This window comes from Sciurus vulgaris (genome assembly GCF_902686455.1).
Source record: "Sciurus vulgaris genome assembly, chromosome: 6".
Taxonomy (NCBI): domain Eukaryota; kingdom Metazoa; phylum Chordata; class Mammalia; order Rodentia; family Sciuridae; genus Sciurus; species Sciurus vulgaris.
In genome coordinates, this window is record NC_136466.1 from 619499 (window position 1) to 647009 (window position 27511).

Here is a 27511-nt window from a genome sequence, read left to right on the forward strand (position 1 = left end):
GCCGGGCCAGCTGGCCGGCGCCCCGCCCCGCGGCCGCGGCTGCGGGCGCTATAAGAGGGCGGCGGCCGCGGCGCACCCTGCGCGGAGCCGGGCGCGCGATGGTCAGCCGCCGCGGCGCGGCAAGATGCTGGATGGGTCCCTGCTGGCGCGCTGGCTGGCCGCGGCCTTCGGGCTGACGCTGCTGCTCGCCGCGCTGCGCCCTTCGGCCGCCTACTTCGGGTAGGTGCCCTGGGCGGGCGGGCGGGCGGGGGCGGCGGGGCCGGGGCGCCCGGAGCCCCGGGGCCGCGCGGTCGGGGTGCCGGGCCGGCGCTCAGCGGGGCGGCCGGGTTGCTTGGAGCTGTTCGTTTGCGGCTCGCGCGTCGCTCGATCCGTGGGTCTGTGTCCCCCGCCGCGCACTGGGGTGGAGAGGCCGGCGTGCCCGACGGGCTTGCTCAGGGTCGCGGTCTTCACTGACCCCAGAGTCGGCGCCGTCGGCGCCTTAGGCCGCGGCGTTCCTGCCAAAAGGCTGGAGCCTCCGGCCCTTGCCCACCACCCCCCTTTCTGTCTTCGAGAAGTTAATTTAACAACAACAAAAAAAATACGTACAAAATCCAGATGTTCCTTGCGCTGAGCCCCAAAGGGGGAAAGAAAACCCTCCGAGCTGGGGAAATTTATTTTTCTTGCGCGTTGCTTTTGACGCCCGCCCGGGCCCCAGCCCCGGCCCTCGGGAGCGCGTCTGCGAGACTTGGCCAGGGCAGTGGACGCCGCTGCCCCGCGGGGTCGCCACCGCAATTTCGGGTCTTCGACGTAGCAGTTGGCGGCGGCGGCACGCCTGCCTCCCGCTTTCGTTCCCTTCCTCCGCTCTCCTCCCTCTTCCTCAGGTCTGGGATGCCTGAACCCAGCGACCTTTAGAGGGACCCTTGCCGCGCTTGGGGCGTGCGGAGGTCCAGAGTGGCACCGTGTGAGGCAGCGCCCCAGCCCTCTCCCGAATCCCCGGGCGCCTCCCCTGGGAGCCCTGGCTGGCCCCTTGGGTCCTAATCGGCGTCCCGGGCGCCCTGGGGCGCTCCTGGGCCGCCGCCCTCCGCGGTCACCTGTTCCCTCGCCTCTGGCCCAGGCGCGGCGCGTGCATCGGCCTCGCCGGCAGAGGGCCCCGTTGGTCCAGGAATCTGGCACCCGCCGGGGCAGGGAGAGGCCGGCTGGGCCGAGGAGCCCTGCAGGTGTATCCTGTTCTCAAAGAAAATAAAATATTTTCATGGGAAACTTTCCCTTTGTGTTTTCCTTTCTCCTCCTTTTCTGTCTGTTCCTTTCTCCTGGGTTGTCTCTCAGGGTCAACTTCGTGTCTTGGTTCCCCTGGGGTCCCCACCCTGGCCCTCTCCTGGCTCAGACTGTGGGCACAGCCCCTGGTCTTGGGCTGACACACCCCTGCCCGCCATCTGTGTAGCCCTGAGCCTCACCCCGGGCAGGAGGGAGGGCCAGAGGATGGCCGTCTGGCCACAGGTCCACCGTGAGTCACAGCCTGATCCGCCAGCTGTGCCTTACTCTCTCCAGCTCAGCCACGAGGCTCTGCTCACTAGGCTTCTGACACACCCTGGGCTTGTCTGGGCAGCAGGTTTGCTCTGCCTGGAGCCTCTCAGACGCTCCAAGATGAGGGATGGGATCCTGGGCCTCCATCTCTGAGCTTTGCGGTTTCAGACCTGCCTGTGTGTTACAGCTCCGATAATTCCTGGCTGCCGGCTAGCTTCAGATAGTGACGGCTTCAGCGCCACTGTGTCTCCTGACACAGCCCCTCTGCCCAGCCGTGTGGTCTCAAGAACCCCTCAAGGGAGGCCTTCTGAGTGTTGCCTAAGAGCAGCTCTCCTGGGGGCTGTCCGCTGAGAGTCGAGGGGCACTGGGATTCTCGAGGACCGGGAGTGGGTTCCTCCCTGAGCCAGAGCTCAGAGGAAGCAGGGGAGAGCCCTCCCTTGAGTTGATTCCTAAAATGTTGCAGAGGAAGGGAAGCAGGGGACAAAATGTGCCGCAGGCCGTCCTGTGTCCAGAAGTCCTGCTCCTAGCCCAGCCAAGGGAGGAGGTGGGCTCCCGAGGGCCCGAGCTGGAGGAGGAGCCTGGGCAGCCTCCCTGCAGGCATGGTATGCTGGGCACCCCTCCCCAGCCTGGAGTGCACAGGGAGTGGGGAGAACAAACTGGAATCCAGGGCGCTTCTCTCCCTTCCCCCTCCGCAGAGCTCTGCCTGGCACGAGGCTCCCAGGCAGGAACGCAGCTCCAGTTACAGCCCAGGAACCCAGAGAGGAGAGGCTGGCCCCGGGGAGGGTCACGTGGCCAGCGGGAGCCCTCCCTGCCCCCTCCCTGAGCTGCAACCCAACCTTAGGCTGCCCTTCCCTTCTCTAGGCCTCTGGCCACCCCACTAATGGACCCCTCCAGTTGGCCCTTGGCCGTGCCGAAGGGGCTCTCCTCTTTTCCTCCCTTGGCCCAGCTCTGTATCTCAGCCTGATTAGCAGGTGGCATTACCATCTGGCTCTCCCAGGGCTGCCAACGTGCCTGTGCTCCTGGGTCTGTCTGCCCAGCCCCAAGTCACAGACCCAGGCCCTCCCCTGGTGGCTGCGAGGGTGGGTTTCAGACTTTGACTCCTTGTCCCCTACCCGTCTCCCAGAGTTCTCAGGTGAGGGGATGAATCTGAAAGTCTAGAACAGGGTGGGGAGGCACCTCTGCTGGGCCGTTTGCATTCAGAAGGGTATGGAGTCCAGGCCTCAAGGTCTAGGGGCTGTTCCTGGAAGGCCGGGCAGCTTACAGCCCTCTTCCTGGGGATGCTGTGCAGCAGAGAGCCAGCCCCTGCGGGGCCCTGGAGCATGGGGCCTTCCTCGTGGTTTCTTAGAAGACATAGGAGGCTAGGTTTGGGGTCTGGCCACTTGCACTCTGCATCACCCTGGGAATGTTTGCAGGCCACTTGGGAGACGGAGGCGGAAGCGGGGCCCAGCGGGAGTGCTGCAAGCAAGGGCTTCCTCTCTTGCCTTCTGTGGCTGGGAGCCTGCGTGGAAGGGGCAGGGCTAGGCCCAGCCTGGGGGTGACCTCTCCCACCTAGCCCAGGCCTGGGGTCTCCAGCCAGGTCCCCACAGCAGGCCAGACATCAGCGTGGGTCGGGGGCTTGGAACCAGCATGAGAGGCAGGCTTTGGGTGCTTCTGAGGGGGCGTGGGTGCTGGGTGGAGCGGGACCTGCTGAGGCTGGGTGGATACAACCCATCCCATCTGATTCGTCCAGCTTGGTGCCGTTGGTCCACCAGTGCCGTCACTATCCAGTTCCAAAACCTTACGCTCCGCCCTGAGAACCTCCTGTCCAACACCCAGCCCCCTCCCCTCCCCTCTGGCCCCATGGCCGCTACTCTGCTGCCTGCACAGATTTTCCTGCTCTGGACGCCTCCCGTAAACGGAAGCACATGCTGGGTGGCCTTCCAGGTCTGGCTCCTCCCTGGGGGTCATTTCCAGGGTCCCCCACCTCTGGCTTGGCTGGTGCTTGCCCCTGTCCGGCTGTCCTCCCTGGGATGAGCAGACAGGTGTTCCACAGTGCCTGTCAGCTGACAGATAGCTGGGTCACTCCCGCTGCCTGGTTGTTCCGGAGGCTGTGGTCGAGCAGGGGAGTGGGAGTGCTTCTCTCCTTGCGCAGAGGTGTGTCTTCAGTTCTCTGGGGTGTGCGCCTAGCAGTGGGGTTGCGGGGTCCCGTGGTCATTCCGGGTCTGACTCCGAGGAGCTGACAAGTCGTTACCCAAGTGGCCATGCCATTTGGCATTCCTGCGGCGTGCACTGGGCTGAGTCCTCCGCATCCTCTCCGCCACTCACATCTTCCTGGTTCTGGCCACCTCGTGGTGTGAAGTGGTGTCTCACTGCGGTGTCGACACACACTTACCAGGTGGCCGATGATGCTGAGCCACGTCCTGTATCATCTCTGGAGAAGCACCCCAGTCCCTTGCCTGTTGGCCAGGTCATGTGTCTCTGGTCCAGTTGCTGGTGCTCTTCAATTGCTCTGGCTTTCTCTGGGAGGAGAACCTCAGCAGTCAGACGCTTACCCTGACCCCCAGGTGCCTTCCTTGAGGCTGGCCCCTAGCCCTAGTGTGTGGTGGGCGTCTGGAGGCCTCCCCTGTTCACAAGAATTTCTTGGGTCTGCCTGTTCTCAAAGAGGGGGTGGAGGATGCTGTGTTTCCTGCATGGGGCTGACGTCGGACCCCTCAGGGTGAAGGGTGGGGGACGGCACCACCCCTCATCCCCACCTGACTGCCTGCTTCTGTGTTGATCCTGGCTGAGGATGCCACGAGGCCATGCACCCAGGTCTGACCGCTGCTTGGTCAAGGGGTATTCAGCTGGCCCCTGGAGAGGTGATAAGATGGGAGGGGCCTGAAGGTAGAATCACCAGGCTGCGTGGTGCTGAGGATAGTGTGGTGGAGGCATATGGAGCAGGGGAGGCTGGCAGGCAGGGTGTCTGAGGCCTGGGCTCTTGCTCTGAACAGAGTGGGCAGAGCAGGGAAGTCGGGAGGGAGGGGGTTGGGCCAACTGGAAGGCCAGGCCTGATTAGGAGTGGCCACCACGTTGTAGATGGGTGCTGTCCACAGAGAACCCAGGTCAGGACCCCCCAGGAGCGTGTGGGAGCCAAGGGCTAGGGAGGGATCCAGGGCAGGGAGCGAGGGAACCACAGGGCCGCCTGCCTCTCAGAAGCAGCCCTGAAAGTGCAGCTGAGTCAGTGGTCACAAGCAGACCAGGCGTCTGGCCAGAGAAGGAAAGCTCCGGGGGCTGGGGAGATGGTGTGGACATGGTGACCAGCAGGAGGACTGAGGTGCCCGGGCAGGCAGGCGTGGGGCAGGTGGAGGAGCCCCTGTGTGGAGCACAGAGGGACTTAGGCCCTGCATCCGTCCTCAGCCTGCCCCAGGGATGTGAGGGTCTTCCCTGGCCCCCGGCAAGGGTCCGCAGGCTCACTGGAACTCCCTCCAGGAGCGTGGTGTAGGGCAGCCCCTTGGCGGATCTGTGGTGAGGCGGCAGTGCCGGCCACCTGGTCCCCCTCAGCTGTGTGAGCAGGTGTCCTGCCCACAGCCGGGCCGTCTGGACGGGGAGTCAGCTGCCTAATCCCATTCCCACATGCGCTGCCTCCTGCTGCAGCGGATCGGGTCCTGCCCTGCCCAGGACCCAGGGGGTGCCAGTCAGAGTCCAGGCGCCCCAAGGGCAGGGCCCGCTCCTGCCAGCCCTGTCCCACCCCCACCCCGGAGTGTGGCCATCCCAGGAGAGGCATGTGGGTGACCTTTTACTGGAGAAAAGAATGCACAAGTCCAGATTCCTCCCAGGGCCCTGAGTCCGGGGTGACTGGCCGATAGGCGGGTGGACGGGGCATGAGGACCGCCAGGCTTCTGCTGCTGGCTGCAGAGAAGAGACACCTGCTGACAGGCCTCGGCACTCGGCCTCAGTCAGCCTCCGGGCACCCGGCTCCCCTTGTGCATTGTGCTAGGTGACCGGGTGCCCTGTTGGTGCCCAGCAGGCTGCAGCAGGCTCAGGACCAGCCCATTTGTCTGGGGACCAGGCAGACTTCTGGCATGAACCTTTGGGTGACCGTGGATGAAGCCAGGCCCCCTGAACCACAGGGTGTCCGTTGGGGGATACCCTCCTGACCAGTGTCCAGCTCCTGGCAGGGCCAGGGTGAAGGGTGTCATTTGCCTCTCCAGCCTCACCTGTGGCCTGAGGGCCTCCCCTGTCCTGGAGGCGCTGCTGGGTTGCCCTTTCCTCCAGACACCCCCCAACAGCACAGCTCTGTTCATTTCTCCTGGGTAGCTAACCCTGGGAAAGCAGGAGGCATGCCCTGAGTCTTTTGAGTGGACACTGTCCCCTGCCCAAAGGTTCTTGACAGCCCGAGGCCTTGAGGTCCCTCTGCCCCTCTGCCACTGTGCGGGGCTCATGGCATGCATTTGTCAGGCAGTCTAGCCTCGACCTCTGTCCTGACTGGTCCTGGCTGTAGCTGAGCTGTGTCCACACCTGCTGGTCGTGGCCTAGTGGAAGTTTGGCCGCCTACTCTGAGCTTCTACGCCCTCAGCTGCCAGGCCACCTGACCTCCTAGTGCGTGGATGGTGGACTGCAGTGGTCTCCAAGACCACCGTGATGATGGGTCCTGGTGTGTGGAAGACCACAGGGGTGGCGTCGGAGCCTGGCCTGGCCTGGTGGCCACCTCCTGGTTCCCCTGTGGGGGTTGACCTGGAAGTACCTCGTTGGCCAGGCCCAGCCCAGGGCAGGTGTCTGGGGACAGCCTCACTGCACCCACTGACCTGGGTGGCACCTGGCCACCCTGCTGGGCCCTGTAGGCCCACCCCTCCCAGCAAGGTCCCTGCTGGCCTGGTTTCACTGCCCACAGGAGGAAACCCCGCCGCCCGGCTGGCAGGCCCAGTGCCTCTGGCCAGGCTGCTGGACGAGGTGAGGGAGAGGCAAGCCACAAGCTGCGCTTGCTTTCCTCCAAGGGGAAGTGGGCGGGAGGCCTGGCCACGAGGAGATGCTGCCAGGGCTCCCAGGCCCCGGACACCAGGCCCCGGACACCAGGCCCCGCTGTCCTGGCGGAGAGGCCCGGTGGAGGCTGTAGCCCCACGTTGCAGTGCCAGCCCAGCCGAACCCCGGGTTACCGGGTGCCTTGGGGAGAGCCAGCTCTGGGAGGACGTGATGCATGAAGGTTCCCACACTGCCCTGCCCGCGGCCACGGCTGTCTGAGGGCCACCGGGAGCCGAGGTTGCGGGCAGAGGTGGCCCCCCAGGAGGCCTCTACAGCCTCTCCTCCCCAGGGGTCCAGTGCACAGCCCTGAGGCCCAGGCGCTGCCGTGGGATGCAGCAGGCTCACTGTGAGAGTGGACCGGGCCGTTTCTCCTAGGCTCCAGCCATGGGCCTGCAGGGGGCAGCTGATTCTGGGGTCGTGGCTGGGTATGTGTCCTCTGCCTGCTCGTTTGGCACCCCAGTGGTGGGATGGGGCACTTGGGAGTCCTCCTCGTCCCTGGTGATCAGGCGTCCCTGAAGCACGTGTCCCTGCCTGGGCCCGGCTTCTCTGGGCACCGGCTGTCTGCTGCCCTGCAGGACACAGCATGCTCAGAAGCTGGCCACGGGCAGGCCTGAGCTGCAGGCCGTGGGGCAAGTGGAGGGTTAATCTCAGCCCCAGTTCCTCAGAGCTGGAATTTGTTTTGATTTTGTTTCACATAGAAATTAAACGCTGTCTGGCCAGGCTGAGGTTCACGGGCGGGCCTCTGCGGCTTCTGGGGCTGCAGCCTTGGCTCCACGGCCCTGGCTGGGAGGGAGCTGGGTTCCCGGGCAGGGTGGCCGGCAGGGTGGCCGGGCCTGCTGGCAGGAGAGAGGGCTGTCAGGGCGGCAGTGGGGACCTGGCCTCCATCCATCTCCCTGGAGGGGGGGCAGCTCACAGCTCAGGTGGCTGGGCACACTGCCATCCTGGTCTGCCTGGGGCGGGGCCCAGGGACCCCCGGCTTGGTCAGATGGGCCGCCACAGTAGGGCAGTCTCAAGCCTCGCCCAGAAGCTGGGACAGGGTGGTTGTCGGCCTCTCAGCCCTGGCCTCCCTGCTCCAGCCAGCCTCCAAGACTTGGAGCCATCCTGTGACCTTCCAGGTCATACCTCCCCCGCGGAGGCCGGGCTGCCCGGAACCTACCTCATGGTGTGGAACCGTCACGTGTGCTGTGCGCAGGACCACTTCCCGGCCAGAACGGCTTCCCCCTTTCCAGAAGGCATCTTACCCTCCCCAGCTGCGGCTATCGACGGGCATGGGAGGGAGCGGGCTCGGGTGGCCGGGAGCCGGGGCTGCAGGCATCCCATGCAGCCTGCGCGACCCTCCCTGGAAGGCAGCCTGGGGTGGGCGCTGGCCGTGGCCCCAGGCCCCGCTGCCGCAGACTCTCCTGGGGAGCAGGTGCCGGTCTGGCGCTGTCCTGTGGGGGCTGTGCAGCCCCTGCCTCTGGAGCTGACGGCGTGCCCAGCAGACCAGGCACTGAGGGTGGCCTCAAGGCGTGTGGGCGCTTGTGTAGACAACACCAGCAGTGAGGGCCACTTGGCTCGGAGAGTCCCCTCCTGGGAAGTAAGGCTGCACCCTGTGCACATGTGCACAGGGGTGTGTATGGAGTCTGCATAATTGGGCACATTATGCACGTGTGACATGTGTGCATGTGTGTGTATTTCACAGCATGGGTTGGAATGGATGTGTGTCCATGCAGGAGTGAGTGAATTGTGTATGTGTGTGAGTGTGGGGGTGTGTGTCTGTGTTGTTGTGTGCACATGTGTGGGGGCATGTCTGTGTGTGTATGAGTGTGGGGGGTATGCCTGTGTCTGTGGGGTCATGTCTGTGTATGTCTCTGTGTGGGTATGTCTGTATGTGGGGGTGCAGGGGTGTGAATGTGTGTGTGTGGGGGGGTGGGTATGTCTGTGTGTGCAAATGTGTGGGGGTATGTCTGCGTCTGTGGGGGATGTGTCTGTATGTGGGTATGTCTGTAGGGATGTGTGTGAGTGTGTGTGTGGGCATGTCTATGTGTGTGAGTGTGGGGGTATGTGTGTGTGTGCAAATGTGTGGGGGTATGTGTGTGCGCAAATGTGTGGGGGTATGTCGCATCTGTGGGGATGTGTCGTGTGTGGGTATGTCTGTAGGGATGTGTGTGTGTGTGTGAGTGTGTGTGGGCATGTCTATGTGTGAGTGTGTGGGGGGTGTGTGTGCGCAAATGTGTGGGGGTATGTGTGTGCGCAAATGTGTCGGGGTATGTCGCATCTGTGGGGGATGTGTCTGTGTGTGGGTATGTCTGTAGGGATGTGTGTGTGTGTGAGTGTGTGTGGGCATGTCTATGTGTGTGAGTGTGGGGGTATGTGTGTGTGCTCAAATGTGTGGGGGTATGTCTGCGTCTGTGGGGGATGTGTCTGTGTGTGGGTATGTCTGTGGGGGTGTGTGTGGAGGTGTGTATGTGTGTGTGTGTGCAGGTGTGCCTGTGTCTGTTGGGAGTGTGTCTGTGTGAGCATGTGTGTGTATGTGTACATCTGTGAGGGTGGGTGTGTATGGTATGTCTGCGAGCATGTTGGTTATACCAGTGGTGTGTGTGGTCTGCGCGCGCGCGCGCGCAGGTGGAGAGGTGTTATGGGAGCTTGTGTGCATGTGCGCTGGTGGGTGTGCGCCGCGGGCGTGTGTGCGGTCCTGGTGCCGGCGGGCGCGTCCAGTTGTGGCGTCCATGCACACAGTGCCTTTCTCTGGGTGTGTCTGGGGCGGGCGAGCGGAAGGGAGGCTGAGTGCCACAGGACGAGGCTCACCCTGAAGGAGGCAGGCTGGTCTGGGCCGGCTGACGGAGGGAGGGCCCAGCAGAGGCCCGGGCCTGCTGCCGCTGGGAGTACTTGGACACCCACAGCCAGTGGGAACCTCGAGACCACCATCTTGGCCCCCAGCAGGGCCGAGGGTGTTGGTGCAGCCCAGGCACCTTCTGGCCTTGGTCTTGAGTGCCCTGGGTGCTGCCCTGGCGTCGCTGGGGACCTGGTTGGGCCCCCGCTCCCAGAGGCAGCACTGAGGCCTGAGGGTGGCCTGCAGTCAGCTTCGGCTCTGCATCTGCTGCAACCAGCTGCCACGTGAGGAGGGTTGGCCTCCTGCCAGCGAGCTGCCACGGTGAGGAGGGTCGGCCCTCCCGCCCTGCAGGAGGTCTGCAGCCAGACATGGCTCCCTCTGAAGGCTGTTGCCAGGGTCCTGCCTCCAGTTGCGGCCGGGTGGGGCTGTGGTGTCCTGGGGTGAGGCTGCGTCCCTCCCGCCCTGCCCCTTCTGCATGCAGCCCCCTGCCCTGCGTTCGCCTTTCCCACAAGGACGCCCTTCCCTGGCTTCGGCCTGTCCCGGGATGCTGCCTCGAGTTCCCACGCTCCCTGCTTCTGCAGGCTCCCTGCCCGGGCTGTGGCTGGCGCTGTGCGCGTGTGGGAACACCTGACCCCTGCGTGGCTTAGCCTGCTTCAGGCCATCGACCGGCTAAGTCTTAAATTCAGCAACCTGCGCGTGGTGAAGGAGAAGGAGGCACGTGTGACCACGGGGCTGGGACCTCAGAGGTGACAGCCCAGCCCAGCGCCAGCACCACAGGCAGAGTGGGACAGCGCTTCTCACTGTGCCCCGAGAAGGCCCATGGCCAGGCAGGAAAAAAAACCAAGAGAAACAGCGAAGCAGATAAGCGTGGAGAACCCGTGAGGAGTGAGAGACCCGGACGCCCACCCCGCCAGGCCGGGGGACCGTCCGCCAGAGACGACTGAGGAGCAGATGAGGAGCAGCTGGCGGGGATGGGAAACCGGAGCCTGGTCACAAGAAACTGTCCAGAGTGCAGCGTGGTGAGGAGCCACGGAAAACTGGGGCCGTGCCTCCTGCACCCCAGGGAGGGGGACAGGAAGAGCCAGGAAGCCCAGAGTCTCCCAGCAGAGAGTACGAACGCATCTGCACAGCAGTGCAGCACGTCAGGATCTCACACGCCAGACCACAGGCTGCAGAGCAGTCGCAGCAATCCACGTGCAGCTGGCGTCCCTGGGCGCGTGGGGCGGACCGGCTCCAAAGGCAGAAGGCCCTGGGAAAGAGCGAGTCCCTGTGAGGGGCACAGGACAGTGCCAACCAAAGAAACCGTCCTGTTGGGCCCGAAATGGCACTGCAGTGCCCAACAGCAGGAACCCGGGGCACAGGGTGCCCAGCGACCCAGACGGGGAGGCAGCAGAACCGCCAGACCCCGTACTGAGGGCGGCCGAGGAATCCAGGGAACACGCGAGCAGAGTCGAGAGGAGCAGAGGGAAGATAGGCCAACAGAGGGCAGAGGACAGGACAGGGCGGCCACCCCGCCAGGTGGGACCAACAGCACAGGACCCCAGGCCCAGAGTGCAGTGTGTGAGGAGGATTGGACTGGGGTCTTCGTTAGGAGCCCTTGGGGAGGCCCCAGTGAGAGGCCACCAGGATACGATGGTCTAGACATAGAGGCTGGGGACATACACCAGGTGGGGTCAGCAAAGAGGAGGGGAAGAGGAAGATGGCTCTGTATGGCACCCAGTCAGGATGCCTTCGTGTGCTGCCCTGGTCTGTGGCTCTGTGCTGCCCTGGTCTGTGGCTCCATGTGCCGCCCTGGTCTGTAGCTCTGTGCTGCCCTGGTCTGTGGCTCTGTGCTGCCCTGGTCTGTGGCTCCGTGTGCTGCCCTGGTCTGTGGCTCTGTTGCCTGGTCTGTGGCTCTGTGCTGCCCTGGTCTGGGCTCCATGTGCTGCCTGGTCTGTGGCTGTGCTGCCCTGGTCTGTGGCTCCATGTGCTGCCCTGGTCTGTAGCTCTGTGCTGCCCTGATCTGTGGCTCTGTGCTGCCCTGGTCTGTGGCTCCATGTGCTGCCCTGGTCTGTGGCTCTGTGCTGCCCTGGTCTGTGGCTCTGTGCTGCCCTGGTCTGTGGCTCTGTGCTGCCCTGGTCTGTGGCTCCGTGTGCTGCCCTGGTCTGTGGCTCTGTGCTGCCCTGGTCTGTGGCTCTGTGCTGCCCTGGTCTGTGGCTCTGTGCTGCCCTGGTCTGTGGCTCCGTGTGCTGCCCTGGTCTGTGGCTCTGTGTGCTGCCCTGGTCTGTGGCCCTGTGCTGCCCTGGTCTGTGGCCCTGTGCTGCCCTGGTCTGTGGCCCTGTGCTGCCCTGGTCTGTGGCCCTGTGCTGCCCTGGTCTGTGGCCCTGTGCTGCCCTGGTCTGTGGCCCTGTGCTGCCCTGGTCTGTGGCCCTGTGCTGTCCTGATCTGTGGCTCTGTGTGCTGCCCTGGTCTGTGGCTCTGTGCTGCCCTGGTCTGTGGCTCTGTGTGCTGCCCTGGCCTGTGGCTCTGTGCTGTCCTGATCTGTGGCTCTGTGTGCTGCCCTTGTCTGTGGCTCTGTGCTGTCCTGATCTGTGGCTCTGGGTGCTGTCCTGATCTGTGGCTCTGTGTGCTGCCCTGATCTGTGGCTCTGTGTGCTGTCCTGATCTGTGGCTCTGTGTGCTGCCCTGGTCTGTGGCTCTGTGTGCTGCCCTGGTCTGTGGCTCTGTGCTGCCCTGGTCTGTGGCTCTGTGCTGCCCTGATCTGTGGCTCTGTGCTGTCCTGATCTGTGGCTCTGTGTGCTGCCCTGGTCTGTGGCTCTCTGCTGCCCTGGTCTGTGGCTCTCTGCTGCCCTGGTCTGTGGCTCTGTGTGCTGCCCTGGTCTGTGGCCCTGTGCTGCCCTGGTCTGTGGCTCCGTGTGCTGCCCTGGTCTGTGGCCCTGTGCTGCCCTGGTCTGTGGCTCTGTGCTGCCCTGGTCTGTGGCCCTGTGTGCTGCCCTGGTCTGTGGCCCTGTGCTGCCCTGGTCTGTGGCCCTGTGCTGCCCTCTTCTGTGGCTCTGTGCTGCCCTGGTCTGTGGCTCTGTGCTGCCCTGGTCTGTGGCTCTGTGCTGCCCTGGTCTGTGGCTCTGTGCTGCCCTGGTCTGTGGCTCTGTGTGCTGCCCTGGTCTGTGGCTCTGTGTGCTGCCCTGGTCTGTGGCTCTGTGCTGCCCTGGTCTGTGACTTGGGTCCTGCTCTCTGCCAGGTCCCAGGACTCGGACGGCAGGTTAGGAGGAACTGCAGTGAGGACAGCTCGTGTCCTCAGTCCCTGTTCCAGGCGGAGCGTCACAATCCGACCCCAAAGGCTCCTGAAGGAAGATGGTGTAGGCAGTGTGCCCAGCATTTGGCTGGCGCTCCACTTGTAGTGGCAATGGCGGGTCATCTTGGAAGCAAGCCCAGGAGTTGTCCGAGTCTGTCCCGTGATGGGGTAGTCCGGAGCACACGTCCCCTGCCTAGGGACGGAAAGCGGGGCAGCCACTTTGGAAAACCTGCTGACACTTCTCCAGAAGTCTACACAGGAAGCTCCCTTTGACCTGGCGTGCCCCTTCCCAGGTGTGTACCCAAGGAAAAGTGGAAGCTCCTCCCCTCAAACGTGTGCAGTCCCACAGGCTCATGCATGGTAGTGGCTCAGCGGGCTTGGCCCCACGTCCATCCCTGATGAAGGGGTTTGCAGAACATGGCCATGCCCTGGCGGGGCACTTCCACCCTACCAAAGGCCGTTCTGACCTGTCCACGCAGAGGCCCAACCTGGTGGGCACTGTGGCTAGTGAAGCAAGGCAGGCACGGAGGCTCCACTGCCCTTGGACCCACTCAGAGACACGTCCAGAGCAGGAGCGTCTGCTGAGACCCAGAGCGGCTGGGTGGACGGGCCTGTGGCAAGAAGAGCAGGTGGATCCTTTCTGAGGTGACGAGAGGGCCCTCAGCTCGATGGTGGTGGCCACACGTGTCTGAGTGTGTGAGGGCTTCAGTGGCCTGTGACTGCCACCTCCGGCTGCTCAGAGCCAGGGGCAGGGGTTGGACGGGACTCACTCCCCAGGAGAATCGGCCTCGGTGGCTTTATGGCAGGTTCTTCAGATAACGAAGAGGACGTGATCTCCTGGCACCAGCTCTTCCAGGAGATTCAGAGGCACCTGCCAAGACACAGGGACTGGGCGGAAGAGCCGAGAAGAAACCGGAGAACGCTGGCGGAATCCTTGGTGAGGTTCCCACAGATGGTCCATGGGCCCAGAGCAGGAAGGAAGCGTTGGCCGGTCCACTCCAGAAACACAGCGCTTCCGACAGCAGCGCAGTCCTGGGGCAGCACATCGATGGGCCGGGGCAGAGGCTGTGTCTAACGGGGCAGGGTGGCGTTCGGTGGCTGGCAACATCCACCTACGGATTTTTTTTTTCTTTTTACATGCTGGGGATTGAACCTAGAGGTGCTTTAGCACTGAGCTAATCCCTAGCCCTTTTATTTTTTTATCTTGAGACAGGGTCTTACTAACTTGCTTTGGGCCTCACTAAATTGCGGAGGCTGGCCTCAAACTTGCAATCCTCCTGGCACGGCCTCCTGAGTCAGTAGGTTTACAGTGTGCAACCAGCCCATTTTAAGGATTTTGAAAGCTTCTTAGTGAGCTAGGAACCACAGGGAACTTCCACCTGATCCAGGGTGATCAAGAGTCGTGCTTAACAGTGTGAGGTGTCAAAGCATTCCACAAAAGTCCAAGCACAGGATGGGGTGCCTGTGCTCCCCTTGTGTAAACCACAGCGATTGTCGCTGCTCTAGCAGACCCTGTTTCCCTCACAGAGCGGTCTGGAGCCTGGCGCCTGTGGCTGTGTCCTGGCGCTCGCTACTCTGGTCTCCACCGCTGTCTGGGGCTGTCCTCATGGCTGGCTGGCTGGCTGGCTGTGTCTGGTGGCAGGGGCCGTGTGGGGCTCGGGGAGGGAGACCAGCGTGACAGGAAGCCCCCACCATGGTCTCCTCACTGTCAGCGAGCGGGACTTGGCTGCATGGCCATACCTGCCGGCCAGGGGCACCTCTGAAGGACCGCAGTGCTGTGTTCTGGAGGCCGTGCTTGGAGGACAGCCGGCTGAGGCCGTGGCATGGCATCCAGAACTTTCTGGACCAAGAGAGACACAGCACAGCGGCACAAGCCAGGCCGTAGGATTGGAAAGGGAGGGTGCAGAGGCTAGAGAGCCCTGGCCACTGTGGGCAGCGTGCGGACGACCTGTGCCCTGCAGGTGCTGAACTGCTGCGCGGGGAGCGGGCGACCCTGCACAGTGGGGCAGGCCGCATGGTCGCGGGTACACGAGGCTCAACAGGCAGCCCGAGAAGCAGAGCGTGGAGTGGGTCGCCAGCTGGGGAAGGTGCACAGGGCGGTGGCGACACGTGCGGGAACAGGCTGCAGCGCGGGCGAGCGGGCGGGCTCATCCCTCACCCAGCAGATGCGGCGTTGTGCGACCACGTGTGCAGCTACTCACAGTCACACACTGTACCGTCCTTCCGTCGAACACCGACCGAAAACCTGTCGCTAACCAACACAAGTTTGAAAATCAAAAAAATAATAAAAAATAGATTTAAAAAATCAAGAAGCCAGGCTTCTGTCTGCACAGTGGTGTGCGCCGAGCACCAGAAGCCTCTTGCCAGAGGAGGCTGCAGAGCCGGCCAGCACAAGGGTCCACTCATCATCTGCAGGCCCGGGACTCGGCAGCAGAGAAGGGAAGGGCCGCCTGCGTCCAGGCACGCAGACCCAGGAGCCCCGGTGTGCTGGGGCCAGCTCCCCATCGACTGCCCGGCGCCTGTAGGAGGGGCTCTGAGGAAGTCCTCGCCAGCCCGTGGGTGCCGTGGCGAGGGCAGACACAGGTGGACGTACGGTGTGTCAGCGGAGGGAGGCGCTTGGAAGCCCTTCGTGATGCGAGGGCAGTGGCTGGTTCAAACCGCCTCTCCCACACCTCCACTTTGAAGTGACAGGTAGGGTCCCCGCGAAGGGCTGAGGGCCGCATCCTCACCCACGCTGCCCCACGTAGGGAGAGGCCCAGAGTCCCCGCGTGGCTGGCGTCCCAAACGCACTCTTCCTGCTTAGCAGAAGCCGATACCTCCTGCCCGGGAGGGTGCTCGCGGGTCCCGTCTTTCTGTGCCTGACCTGTGCACACCCCCTGATGACCCAGCTCCAGCGCGCTGCCTCTGGATGGCCGTGAGCACACCCTGTGGACAGGCCCCCTTTCCTTCATCTGCTGGCAGATGGGCCGGGCTGCTCCTGTGTCCTGGCTGCTGTGGGCAGCAGTGCCGGTGCCTCGAGGATGTGCTGACCGTGCCCTCTGCAGGTGCACCCAGCAGCACGTTGCTGGACTGGACACAGTGGTGGACGGCTCACCTCCCACCCAGGACACAAGCTTCCCTGTCCTGCGCCCACCCCGCTGTCCTTGCGGTGCTTCCTGGAGTGCAGGCCGTCTCCTTGGGGTTCTGATGTCCACTTCCCTGTGATCGGCGTTTCTTCATGTCCTGTTGGCTCTTTGTTTATCCTCATTTGAGACGTGTCTGTGTACATCTCTTGCCCGTTTATTAATTGGGTTGTTTCTTGCTCCTGAGTGGAGTTCCTCATATGTTTTGGATACTAACCTCTTATCAGAGGTACGATTCTGAGCTGGGTATGATGGTGCCTGCCTATAATCCCAGCTACTTGGGAGGCTGAGGCAGGAGGATCACAGATTTGAGGCACCTCAGCATCTTAGAGAGGCCCAGTCTCAGAGTCTCCCTGTGGTCTGGGAGTGCCTTCGCCTCTGTTGGTGGCCCCTCTCTTGGCTGTCCGTTGCCACGCAGCCCTTCCACTTGGTGCCCTCCCGTCTTCTACCTTTGTCCACACTGCTTGTGCTTCAGGGTCGTGTCCAGGAAGTCGTTTGCAAGACCAGTGTTGTGTGCGTTCCCGTTTTCCTCCAGTGGGTTCTTAGTGTCAGGCTGAGGTCCTGACTCCCCGACCTGCTCCGAGTTGGGTCTGTGTGTTTGTGACTTGAGACTTCAAGGTTAGAATAGGAACACCTCAGGGAGGCAGTGCCCGTTGTGCCATCCAGCTGCAAGCTGGGCAGAAGGGCCTGTGCCCAGGGGAGCTGCCGTCCCCAACAGGAGGGGGCGTGCTGGGCTCTGCTGGGCGGGACCCTGCCTCCGTTTGCCCTGTCTCAGGCAGGCTGCCCGCTGGGGACCGGGTGGTGGCAGCTGCGTTGAGCCTGGCAGCAGGTGGGCCTTGTGAGGAGGACAGCTGGTCCTGTGGGCAGGGGCCTGTGCGGTGCTGCCAGCCTGCCCGGGACTCTGCAAGGCAGAAGACGCCAGCCCCCTGGGCCGGAGGTTGCGGGGCGGGCGGGCAGAGGGACGGCTCACAGCCGTGTGGGAGCCCCGTTGTTGCCCGCCGCAGGTCTTTCCCTGCCCTGGACGTCTGCAGGTGGTGTCCGCCTTGTGCTGGGCTGCAATGCCTCTGGGTGCCCCTGCTCTGCTGCGCATATCTGCTGCTGCTTTAATGCTGGCTTCACGCCCGTGGCTGAGGTCCAGCATGCCCAGCGTCCTTCCTGGACGGCCACTTGACCAAGCTGGCTGTGCGAGGACCACAGGACGTGGGCTCTCAGTGCGCCCATCACGAGGCGCTTGTCTGGTGACCTCGCCCTCCCCAGGCCCCACTCCCGACGCCGGGGCCTGGGAGGGCGGACTCTCAGACCAGGTGGTGGGTGGATGCGAAGGCCATGCCCGCCGCTCCGGAGCCCCGGCCAGGGCAGAGTGTGTCTCCCTGTGGTGCAGGGGGACGTCGTCAGAGCAGTGCTGGCCGAGGGCGCGGAGTCCCGCGTCCCAGCGGCCGCGGAGGCCCTCGCCCTGCGCGTTGGCGACCTTCCTGCTTCCTCTAGCGAGTCTTCACGTCTGATTCTGAACCGACACACAGAGCGTGAGCGCGTAGCTGGAGCAGGCGCCACGGGCGCTTTGACCGCTTTAACCAGGGGAGCCGTCTCCTCTCCCGCGACACGCAACCGGACGATCGGCTGCGGTCATTGCTGCGCCACCTGCTGTGCCACGGCACACTCGCTCTTCTCCTGTCTGCTCTGTCCACTTCGACCAGAGCCTGTGGTGCATCTATAGAAAGCAGATGTCCACAGACGCAGGCACGCGGACACGCGTGCAGAGTTCTGCTCCGGGGTGTGAGTCGCACACTTACCTTTTCCAATATTCTCTCAGGTCCTTTTTTTCCTGTGTAGAGACTTTTACGTATTCGATCAAATGTAGTCCTTCTTCTGCACCAGCTGGGCTCGGAGTCAGAGAGACCTGTGCTGCCGCCAGGTCGCCTGGGAATGCCCGTCCTTTGTCCAGTACTCCACGCTCTTCCTTAGCTGCTGATGCTTGTGTGGGGGAGCCGTGTCCTGAGCTATGGAGGCCACTCCTCAGCCCTGGGCCTCCTGCACCCTGCGCCACAGCCCCGGTCCACTCCCCTCCGCCTGCCCCTCCTTGGGGCTCACCTGGCACCTGGCTTGGGACCCAATCCCCTGGGACAGTTGTGCCCTGAGTCTACACCCAGAGCCACAGCAGGGCAGCCGAGGGCAGAGTGGAGAGCAGAGGCTGCCAGGGGCCCGGCCTCCTGGTCCTCACAGGGTGGACAGGCTGCGAGGGGACCCGACCTCCTGGTCCTCACAGGGTGGACAGGCTGCCAGGGGCCCGGCCTCCTGGTCCTCACAGGGTGCATAGGCTGCCAGGGGACCCGACCTCCTGGTCCTCACAGGGTGGACAGGCTGCCATGGGGACCCGACCTCCTGGTCCTCACAGGGTGGACAGGCTGCCAGGGGACCCGACCTCCTGGTCCTCACAGGGTGGACAGGCTGCCAGGGGACCCGACCTCCTGGTCCTCACAGGGTGGGACAGGCTGCGAGGGGACCCGACCCTCCTGGTCCTATCAGGGAGTGGACAGGCTGCCAGGGGACCCGACCTCCTGTCCTCACAGGGTGGACAGGCTGCCAGGGACCCGACCTCCTGGTCCTCACAGGGTGGACAGGCTGCCAGGGGACCCGACCTCCTGGTCCTCTCAGGGTGGACAGGCTGCGAGGGGACCCGACCTCCTGGTCCTCTCAGGGTGGACAGGCTGCCAGGGGACCCGACCTCCTGGTCCTCACAGGGTGGACAGGCTGCCAGGGGACCCGACCTCCTGGTCCTCACAGGGTGGACAGGCTGCCATGGGGACCCGACCTCCTGGTCCTCTCAGGGTGGACAGGCTGCCATGGGGACCCGACCTCCTGGTCCTCACAGGGTGGACAGGCTGCCATGGGGACCCCACCTCCTGGTCCTCACAGGGTGGACAGGCTGCCATGGGGACCCGACCTCCTGGTCCTCACAGGGTGGACAGGCTGCCATGGGGACCCGACCTCCTGGTCCTCTCAGGGTGGACAGGCTGCCATGGGGACCCGACATCCTGGTCCTCTCAGGGTGGACAGGCTGCCAGGGGACCCGACCTCCTGGTCCTCTCAGGGTGGACAGGCTGCGAGGGGACCCGACCTCCTGGTCCTCTCAGGGTGGACAGGCTGCCAGGGGACCCGACCTCCTGGTCCTCACAGGGTGGACAGGCTGCCATGGGGACCCGACCTCCTGGTCCTCTCAGGGTGGGGCAGGCTGTCCCGTTGGCCTGAGGGAGTGGTCTCTGCCATGAGCAGACCGGTGCGCATCGTCTCCACCCCTGCAGTCTGCCTGTGTGTTGGGAGCTGTCCTGGGTCTGGGAGTCCTGCCCAGCCCCGTCCCCTGCCTGCCTTGATCCTCCTCTGCCTGCCTCCTCGTGCCGGTCCCGCATCTGCAGCTCCACACACCGTGCCCCCAGCCCCCCTTGAGGGTCTGGGCCTCAGTGGCTCCCTGGATGCAGAGCGTCTTGGCGTCGCGGCCATGGCATGTGGCGGCGGATGCTGAGGCCCGTCTGGGTGGCTCCGCTCTGAGCCCAGCTCTGACATCCTGTCTGGGGACGGAGTGAGTGCCCTTGAGTCTGGTTGTGACTCGGCCTGTCTTGGTTCTGTGTATGCTGGGTGGCCACCAGGTCCTGTCCCCAGCCCGCCTCCACCCTGGTTTCTGAGGGCCCTGAGGCTGCATCCGTCTTGAGCTCAGCCACCTGGTGAGGCCTGGATGTCCACAAGTGGCCTTCGGGACTCCTGGAGGGCCTCTGCTCAGTCGGAGCTTGTGAGATGAAGCCCTAGGCTTGGTGGGGCTCTAGGCCTGTCTGCCCTGTCAGCTCCTCCAAACCCGAGGCCTCCCTCCAACCTGGGGGCCCCTGGCTCCCAGGTGCCTCTCCCTGGGGACGCTGCCTGTGCCCACCGTGGCCCTCCCTGGCACCCCCTCTGCGCTGCTGCAGGCCCCATCCCCACCCCATGCTACCAGGGCCCTGCCCCTCCGTGGGGCTGAAGCATCCCTTCAGTGACCCCTGCCTCCCTCCCCCTGCCCTCAGTGCAGACCACCCTCAGGTACGATTCCATAGCGCCCTGCAGGGGGCTCAGATGAGGGCCACCTTTCAAAGCTGGTATCCCAGATCATGCCCAGAGGGGCTGGGCATGCAGCACTGCCACCTACTGAGGGGCAGAGGGGGAACGGTTTCCTGTGGGCTTGGGGCGGGGGTCTTAGCCTTGCCCGTGTGCTTCTTCTTCTCCAGGGCTGGAGGCCTGGTGTGGCAGGAGCTGTGTGTGCAGCCTGCCCACGTGGGGAGCCGAGGCCTGTGGCTGATACACAGGGCAGAGCTCAAGAGTTGTCAGTCCTGGGATGGAGCAGGGGTGTGGGGCTGCTGGGTCAGGGCTCAGCACTGAGGCTGGGAGGCCTTGACTCAGCGTGGAGCAGGCTGTGCCTGGACATCTGTGCACCTGGGCAGGGGTTCAGGGGTTGCATCTGCTGTGGGGGATGTGGGGCCCAGCAGGCCTGAGCTTGGAGGAAGGAGGCACAAGGGGCTGGGCAGGAGGGTTCATGCCTGCAAGGGGAGGAGGATGACCCCTCCTTGGTCGTGAGGCTGGGGGATCAGCTCTCTGGCCTTCCTGTGAAGAGCGAGGATCCCCTGCGGTGGCTTCACTGGGAACCGTCTGGTCACTCTGGTGGCCAGTCCTGCCCCTCCCATGGCTGGGTCACCTGGGTCATCAGAGCCGCTGTTCAGGCTGCAGAGGGCAGGGAGGAAGGAGCAAGCCAAAGCCTGCCCCTGAGGGCCACAGACCCATGGGGCAGCCCAGCTGGTGACAGCAAGGGGGGCCCCCAGGCCAGGGAGGGGTGCAGCCCTGGATCTGGCCCTTCTCCCTGCTGCAGCTTGAGCCTGGCTGTGTGACGGGTGGTACTTATCAGGGAGGGGGCTTCAAGGGGCTAGGCAGCGTGGCCGTGTGGATGGGACCCTGCCCAACGGCCACCCTCTCCTGCTTGGCCCTGGGGGATGGCTGGTCTGTCCCAGCCTCTGCTCACTCTTGCCTCTCCCTCCCCAGGCTGACTGGCAGCGAGCCCCTGACCATCCTCCCGCTGACCCTGGAGCCTGAGACGGCTGCCCAGGCTCACTACAAGGCCTGTGATCGGCTGAAGTTGGAGCGCAAGCAAAGGCGCATGTGCCGCCGCGACCCGGGCGTGGCGGAGACGCTGGTGGAGGCGGTGAGCATGAGCGCGCTCGAGTGCCAGTACCAGTTCCGCTTCGAGCGCTGGAACTGCTCCCTGGAGGGCCGCTACCGCGCCAGCCTGCTCAAGCGCGGTGAGTGCCCGGGCTGCCCAGGCCTGCCGAGGCCCCGGGCAGAGGTAGGGCCTCGGCGGGGGCACGTCCCCGGCCGTCCCTTCAGGGCTGGGTCCCGGCAGCCCAGGCCGGCTTCCGGCAGCGGCTGGGCGGCACCAGGCAGCCCCTCACCTCCCTCTGGCCCCCTCCATTCCACACCCTTGTGCCCTGGAGGCACAGGACATCTTCGCTCAGTCTCTGACAGGGCCCAAGGACAGACTCCCCTCTCCTGCCTCCTTCCACCTGGGGAACGGAGCCTGGACCCTCTCCACAGACCTAGGACTCAGGGTGGCTCTGGGTAGATGCTTAGTGAGGCCCTGCACAGAGCCATCCCCAGCACTGCCAGAACAAAACCAGAAAGGGAGCGCCAGGGACTCGAGGCCAGGCTCGAGGGCAGCACCCTGGGCTGCTGCAGCACCTCCTGCCCTCCCAGGGACCCCACCCTCCAGACAGGCGGTACCACATACCCGCCCAGCAACAGTGATGGTGTTCAGAGCCCCTGGTTGAGGCTGGGCTGCAGCTGTGTGTGAAATGGGAACCTCCAATGGGCTGCAGGCAGGGGCCTGCCTGGCTACCTGACCTCGCTGACCTGCCCCTGCTGACTCCAGGCTTCAAGGAGACCGCCTTCCTCTATGCCATCTCCTCGGCTGGCCTGACACATGCCCTGGCCAAGGCGTGCAGTGCGGGACGCATGGAGCGCTGCACGTGCGACGAGGCCCCGGACCTGGAGAACCGCGAGGCCTGGCAGTGGGGCGGCTGTGGGGACAACCTCAAGTACAGCAGCAAGTTCGTCAAGGAGTTCCTGGGCAGGCGGTCGAGCAAGGACCTGCGAGCCCGTGTGGACTTCCACAACAACCTCGTGGGCGTGAAGGCAAGTGGAACTGACGGGTGTAGGGTGGGTGGGTGAGTGCAGGAGGGAAGGGATGGGCATGGGGTGGGCGGGGCCAGGGCTAGTGGGCGGGGCCAGACAGGGCAGGACAGGTGGAGAGGCGGGGTGCAGAGTGGGTGGAGCTTGGAATGCAGTGGGCGGGGCCAGGGTGAATGGGCGGGCCCAGGGTGAGTGGAAGGGGCTGGGTGTGGGTGTGGGGTGGAATGTGAGCAGCCGGACACAGGATGCCCTCTGGTGCCCCAGTGAGACCTCCCCTGCTGTGCCCTGTGGAAAGGAGGAGCTACAGGTGCATGGGCTGGTGTGTGAGGAGCCAGCTGGATGCCACCCTCCGGATGTGCCCCTCCTGCCAGGGCATCCCTCAGGCACGTCACCAGACTGTTGGGAGCAGCCACAGTGGGAGTGTGTGGCCTGGAGAATCCTGGGAAAGGTCTGGGGTGCAGAACCCATTCTCCCAAGTCAGGTCCGTCCAAGTCTGTTCTGCCACCCCATCTGTGGCCAGGCTCCGAGTTAGAGGGACAAGAGACCCAACTTAAAGGACTCAAGTTTCAGAAGAAGAAATTTTCGAGCTCTCCAGTGGCCCTTTTGGGGGCTCTGGACTGCAGGCCCAGGTGAACCTGGCTCTGTCTGTCCTTCACGTGACTTCCCACCAGCAGCTCCTGGTGCTCACTCCGGTAGGGAAGGGTAGATGCCAACTTAACGAACACTGGACAAGGCCCAGCACCCAGACCCCGGACCCTGAGCGGCCCAGACCCCCAAAGGCTTCAGGCCAGCCTGTGCCTGGGAGCTGCTCCTTGTTGGGAAGGCAGAGTTCTGGTCACCCGCATACTGTGGGGTCAGAGCTCTGGAGCAGGGTTGGCGGCCGGGGAGGCTGGGGGCAGATGCAGTTCCAGGCCAGGCCCTGCCTCTCCTTTGTGCCTGACCCCTCCCTCCCCAGTCGCCTTCTGTGGGCCCTTAAGGAAGAGTCCGAACGTGAGGGAGCCACGTTTTAATCACGCCAGGTTTCTCTGCAGAGCCCCCCTGAGTAGAGTCCCGCAGGAGGGGGAGGGTGCTGCATTTCTCAGCCCCTCCAGCCTGCCCTCCTGGGTCCATGTGGGAGCTCAGTGGTCTGGCTCGGAGCCCACCTGGGAGGGGGCCTCTCCCCTCCCCACTTGCTCTGCCCCAGTGACTCAGGAGGTCCAGCTGGAGTCCCATGGGAAAGCCAGCCGTCTTGGGGCCCCAGTCTGGAAGAGGAAGCACCAGCCTCCTCCCAGATGCGGGATGTTGGTGCTCAGCCGCGCCCGCTCCTGAGACGGCAGCGGCGCCCCCCACCCAGGAGGCCGTCCCAGCAGGTGGCGTCTTCTTCCTTCTTGGAAGTTGCTCTCACTGAGTGGATCTGCCCTTCCGTGGTCTGCGGAACAGCAGCGGGGGCTCTGGGCCATGCCTGTGAGGTCCCATCAACCGGTGGGGACACGGTCAGCCCAGATGCAGTCCACTGGGCCCGGTCACACGTATCCGGCCTGTCCAGTGAGTGACATTCTGAGACACGGGAGACTTCAGTGGGGTTACGATTGTTGAGGGGGAAGAGGGCTGGACAGCCAGGCAGGACAGGTGTCTCAGCAGGGTATGGCGTCTACTCAGGGGTCTGCCGGGGCTGTCCTGGAAGCCAAGGTCAGTCATAGGATCTCAGTCCTGGGTGGCCTCTGGCTTGGGCCAGCGAGTGGAGGCTCCATGTCAGATAGACAGTGGTGACCCCTGCTGGCCAGGTCTGGGTTTGCTCTGGGTGAGGGACGGTGAAGTCCAGCCCTGGGTGGGCGGTTGGTCTGTCCTCTGGTCCTTGGGCCCACCTGGCATGCCACTCACCTCCACTGCCCTCTGCAGGTGATCAAGGCCGGGGTGGAGACCACCTGCAAGTGCCATGGAGTGTCGGGCTCCTGCACGGTGCGGACTTGCTGGCGGCAGCTGGCGCCCTTCCACGAGGTGGGCAAGCACCTGAAGCACAAGTATGAGACGGCGCTCAAGGTGGGCAGCACCACCAATGAGGCCACTGGAGAGGCAGGTGCCATCGCCCCACCACGGGGCCGGGCCTCAGGGGCCGGCAGTGGTGACCCACTGCCCCGCACACCCGAGCTTGTACACCTGGATGACTCACCCAGTTTCTGCCTGGCCGGCCGCTTCTCCCCAGGCACAGCTGGCCGCAGGTGCCACCGTGAGAAGAACTGTGAGAGCATCTGCTGTGGCCGCGGCCACAACACGCAGAGCCGGGTGGTGACAAGGCCCTGCCAGTGCCAGGTACGCTGGTGCTGCTATGTGGAGTGCCGGCAGTGCACACAGCGAGAGGAGGTCTACACATGCAAGGGCTGAGCCCCCAGCCCTCCAGCCCTGCCGCATGGAGTGTAGGCCATGCACACAGCGAGAGGAGGTCTGCACCTGCAGGGGCTGAGCCCCCAGCACCCCAGCCCTGCCGCGTGGGGTGTAGGCCGTGCACACAGCGAGAGGAGGTCTGCACCTGCAGGGGCTGAGCCCCCAGTCCCCCAGCCCTGCCGCGTGGGGTGTAGGCCGTGCACACAGCGAGAGGAGGTCTGCACCTGCAGAGGCTGAGCCCCCAGCCCCCCAGTCCTGCCGCGTGGGGGGCTGGCCGTGCACACAGCGAGAGGAGGTCTGCACCTGCAGAGGCTGAGCCCCCAGCCCCCCAGCTCCCCAGCCCTGCCGCGTGGGGTGTAGGCCGTGCACACAGCGAGAGGAGGTCTGCACCTGTAGGGGCTGAGCCCCCAGCCCCCCAGCTCCCCAGCCCTGCCGCGTGGGGTGTAGGCCGTGCACACAGCGAGAGGAGGTCTGCACCTGCAGGGGCTGAGCGCCCAGCCCCCCAGCTCCCCAGCCCTGCCGCGTGGGGTGTAGGCCGTGCACACAGCGAGAGGAGGTCTGCACCTGCAGGGGCTGACCCCCACCCCCCCAGCTCCCCAGCCCTGCCGCGTGGGGTGTAGGCCGTGCACACAGCGAGAGGAGGTCTGCACCTGCAGGGGCTGACCCCCAGCCCCCCAGCTCCCCAGCCCTGCCGTGTGGGGTGTAGGCCGTGCACACAGCGAGAGGAGGTCTGCACCTGCAGGGGCTGAGCCCCCAGCCCCCCAGCTCCCCAGCCCTGCCGCGTGGGGTGTAGGCCGTGCACACAGCGAGAGGAGGTCTGCACCTGCAGGGGCTGAGCCCCCAGCCCTCCAGCCCTGCCGTGTGGGGTGTAGGCCGTGCACACAGCGAGAGGAGGTCTGCACCTGCAGGGGCTGAGCCCCCAGCCCCCCAACTCCCCAGCTCCCCAGCCCTGCCGCATGGGGTGTAGGCTGTGCACACAACGAGAGGAGGTCTGAACCTGCAGGGGCTGAGCCCCAGCCCTCCAGCCCTGCCGTGTGGGGTGTAGGCCGTGCACACAGCAAGAGGAGGTCTGCACCTGCAGGGGCTGAGCCCCCAGCCCCAGCCCTCTAGCCCTGCCGTGTGGGGTGTAGGCCGTGCACACAGAGGTCTACACCTGCAGGGGCTGAGCCCCAGCCCTCCAGCCCTGCCGTGTGGGGTGTAGGCCGTGCACACAGAGGTCTGCACCTGCAGGGGCTGAGCTCTGGGCTGGCAGCGCTGCTGTGACGTGCCAGCAGTGCATAGCATGAGGCAGCTCCAACTGCAAGGACTGGGTGCATCAGCTGTTTCATCAGCCAGGGTCTCCGGGTTGGTGGCTGGGTCAGCTGTCTCCCCCTCGGGAAGGCCCAGAGGTGGGCCAGCTTCCCTCTGGCCTCCCCAACCTCTGCGCTCCTGCCCAAGGGCTGAGTGTCCTCCGCGTGACCCGAGAGCGTTGCTGCAATGCTTTCTGAGCTGTCTCCCTCCCTGACACCGTCCCTGTCAGGGCCCAAGTCCCTCGACTGCCCCCCGGCCTCGGGGCTCCCTCTGAGGCTTGGAGGGCTGTGCACCTTGGCGAGCACATGGCTGCCACAGGCCTGGGCCTGGCCAGCACCCAGCACCAGCACTGTCTTCAGAGAGCCAAACCACTAGGAGAGCATGCAGCCCTCCATCTCAAGGGCCCTGCTGCCCAGGTGCCCAGGCTGGGAGGACCCTGCAATCCCTGACGCCAAGCACTTCTCTTTGGAGTGAGTATCAGTGACTAAGTTATTATTATATTATTATTATTATTATTATTTAACTAATATAATAATTATTATTTCCTCCATCCCCACTGCCTCCTGGGCTGACTCTTCCCCCTGTCTTGCCTGAGCTGGTCAGGGAGGGCTCCTCTGTCCCTCTGCTCCATGCTTCCTCCTGTCCTGTGTGCTCTGTTGTTTGAAACCACTAAATCAAGACGATATTGTTAAATGAAGTGAGTGGACTGCAGGGCTTCTGGAAGCCGGCCCTCCACCCCATGCCAGGGGGCCAGTGCCACTTGGTGGCTGTGCTCTGTACTTGTGGGTAGACAGCCGAGCACCAGGGTCTCTTGGGGTGGCAGGGCGTGGTGCAAGAGGCAAGGCCATCCTTTGGAGGTTCGTCCCATGGAGAGACCACGCTTGCTAGTGTCATGGGGGTGGGGCCAGCAGGGGAGATGCACGTGGAGTCTCTGGCCGGCCTCTGACAGGGGATGCCCTTCTTTGGGGCCATGCTGTTGTCTTTTCAGGGGGAGGGGCGATGACACTGACCTGGTTTGGTTTGAGCGTGCGTCCGTGTGTGTGCTGTGTGAGTGTGGGTCGTGTGTGTGCTGTGCTGCTGTGGTCAGCGGTCGCCTGGGTTGCCCCACCTCCTCGGTGTCCCACACAGTGGCCCTCCTCCCAGAGACCTGGCCCCCAGCTCTTTTGGGTGGGTTGCTTGGTGTGGAATGGGTTCTGGGGGAGGCAGGTGTGGAACTACTGAGCAGGGAGCAGGTCCTCACGGCCGGGTCCAGGAAGCCCCTTTACGTGGACGTGGGTCTTGGTCCTTCCGGGCGGTATCCACGCAGTTTATTCTCCTGCATTCAGATCACAGCCCTCCGTCCAGCGCCGTCCAGCGAGTGAGTGCGGGGGCAGCGTGTGGGCCCCAGCGAGTGGCCGGGGTGCCCGTCCTCCCAGGGGTCCACGCCCGCCAGGGTCCCTGGCACTCTATCCCTACGAGTCTGGAGCTCAGTCACTAATGTCTGTGGAAGGACATCCAAGGGGAAGGGTCTTTACCCAATACCACATTTAGCTCTAAGTCCTCCATATGCAGAAGAGTATTTTCTACCGAGCAGAGCGAGAAAGTCTGCTGCAACGTCTGGCTGAGCGGGAGCCACTCCCTGCCGGAGCCTCTGATCTGCTTCTCGCGTGGGGCAGCGTGGAAGGAGCTGCCCGAGGGGCGTGAGCAGCCGTCTCCCTCTCCGGCCACTGCTCCGCACCAGCCGCCTGGGCCCAGACCTGGGCCTGCCTCTGGCCGTCCCTCTGCTGAGGGTCCAGAGCCCGTTGATCTCTCTACCTCATCTGTAGCGAGTCGGTGTGTCCCTGAGTGACTGGAGATGTATTTATTTAACAGCTTTGTGTCACACACACAGAATGGAAGTACTAAATAAATGTCTTAAATTATGCGCACTCCAGCCTGCTGCCTTCACAGGGGCCCCGGGGCCAGCGGACGGAGGAGGAAGACGCAGAGGCAGGGTGGGAGG

General features: G+C 64.3%; 1 protein-coding gene across 2 annotated transcripts; it reads left to right on the plus strand.

Moving 5' to 3' along the window:
• WNT9A (Wnt family member 9A) lies at window positions 1–25457 on the plus strand. Of its 2 annotated transcripts, XM_079145599.1 has the most exons (5): window positions 1–219; window positions 20737–20993; window positions 21620–21882; window positions 23758–24219; window positions 25386–25457. In XM_079145599.1, the coding sequence occupies exons 1-5, from the start codon at window positions 125–127 to the stop codon at window positions 25404–25406; spliced, it is 1098 nt and encodes a 365-aa protein (XP_079001725.1). In that variant the 5' UTR covers window positions 1–124; the 3' UTR covers window positions 25407–25457. The 2 variants fall into 2 exon arrangements, with proteins under 2 accessions (XP_079001725.1, XP_079001724.1); XM_079145598.1 differs by lacking the exon at window positions 25386–25457 and having other exon boundaries at window positions 2–219; window positions 23758–24339.
• Window positions 25458–27511: the final 2054 nt, after the last annotated feature.

Excerpts from the sequence above, each read along its gene's own strand:
- WNT9A (XM_079145599.1), top strand. The coding sequence starts at position 125 with ATGCTGGATGGGTCCCTGCTGGCGCGCTGGCTGGCCGCGGCCTTCGGG. Across the intron at positions 220-20,736 it reads CCTTCGGCCGCCTACTTCGG|GCTGACTGGCAGCGAGCCCC; the intron begins GTAGGTGCCCTG and ends CTCCCTCCCCAG. Across the intron at positions 20,994-21,619 it reads CGCCAGCCTGCTCAAGCGCG|GCTTCAAGGAGACCGCCTTC; the intron begins GTGAGTGCCCGG and ends TGCTGACTCCAG.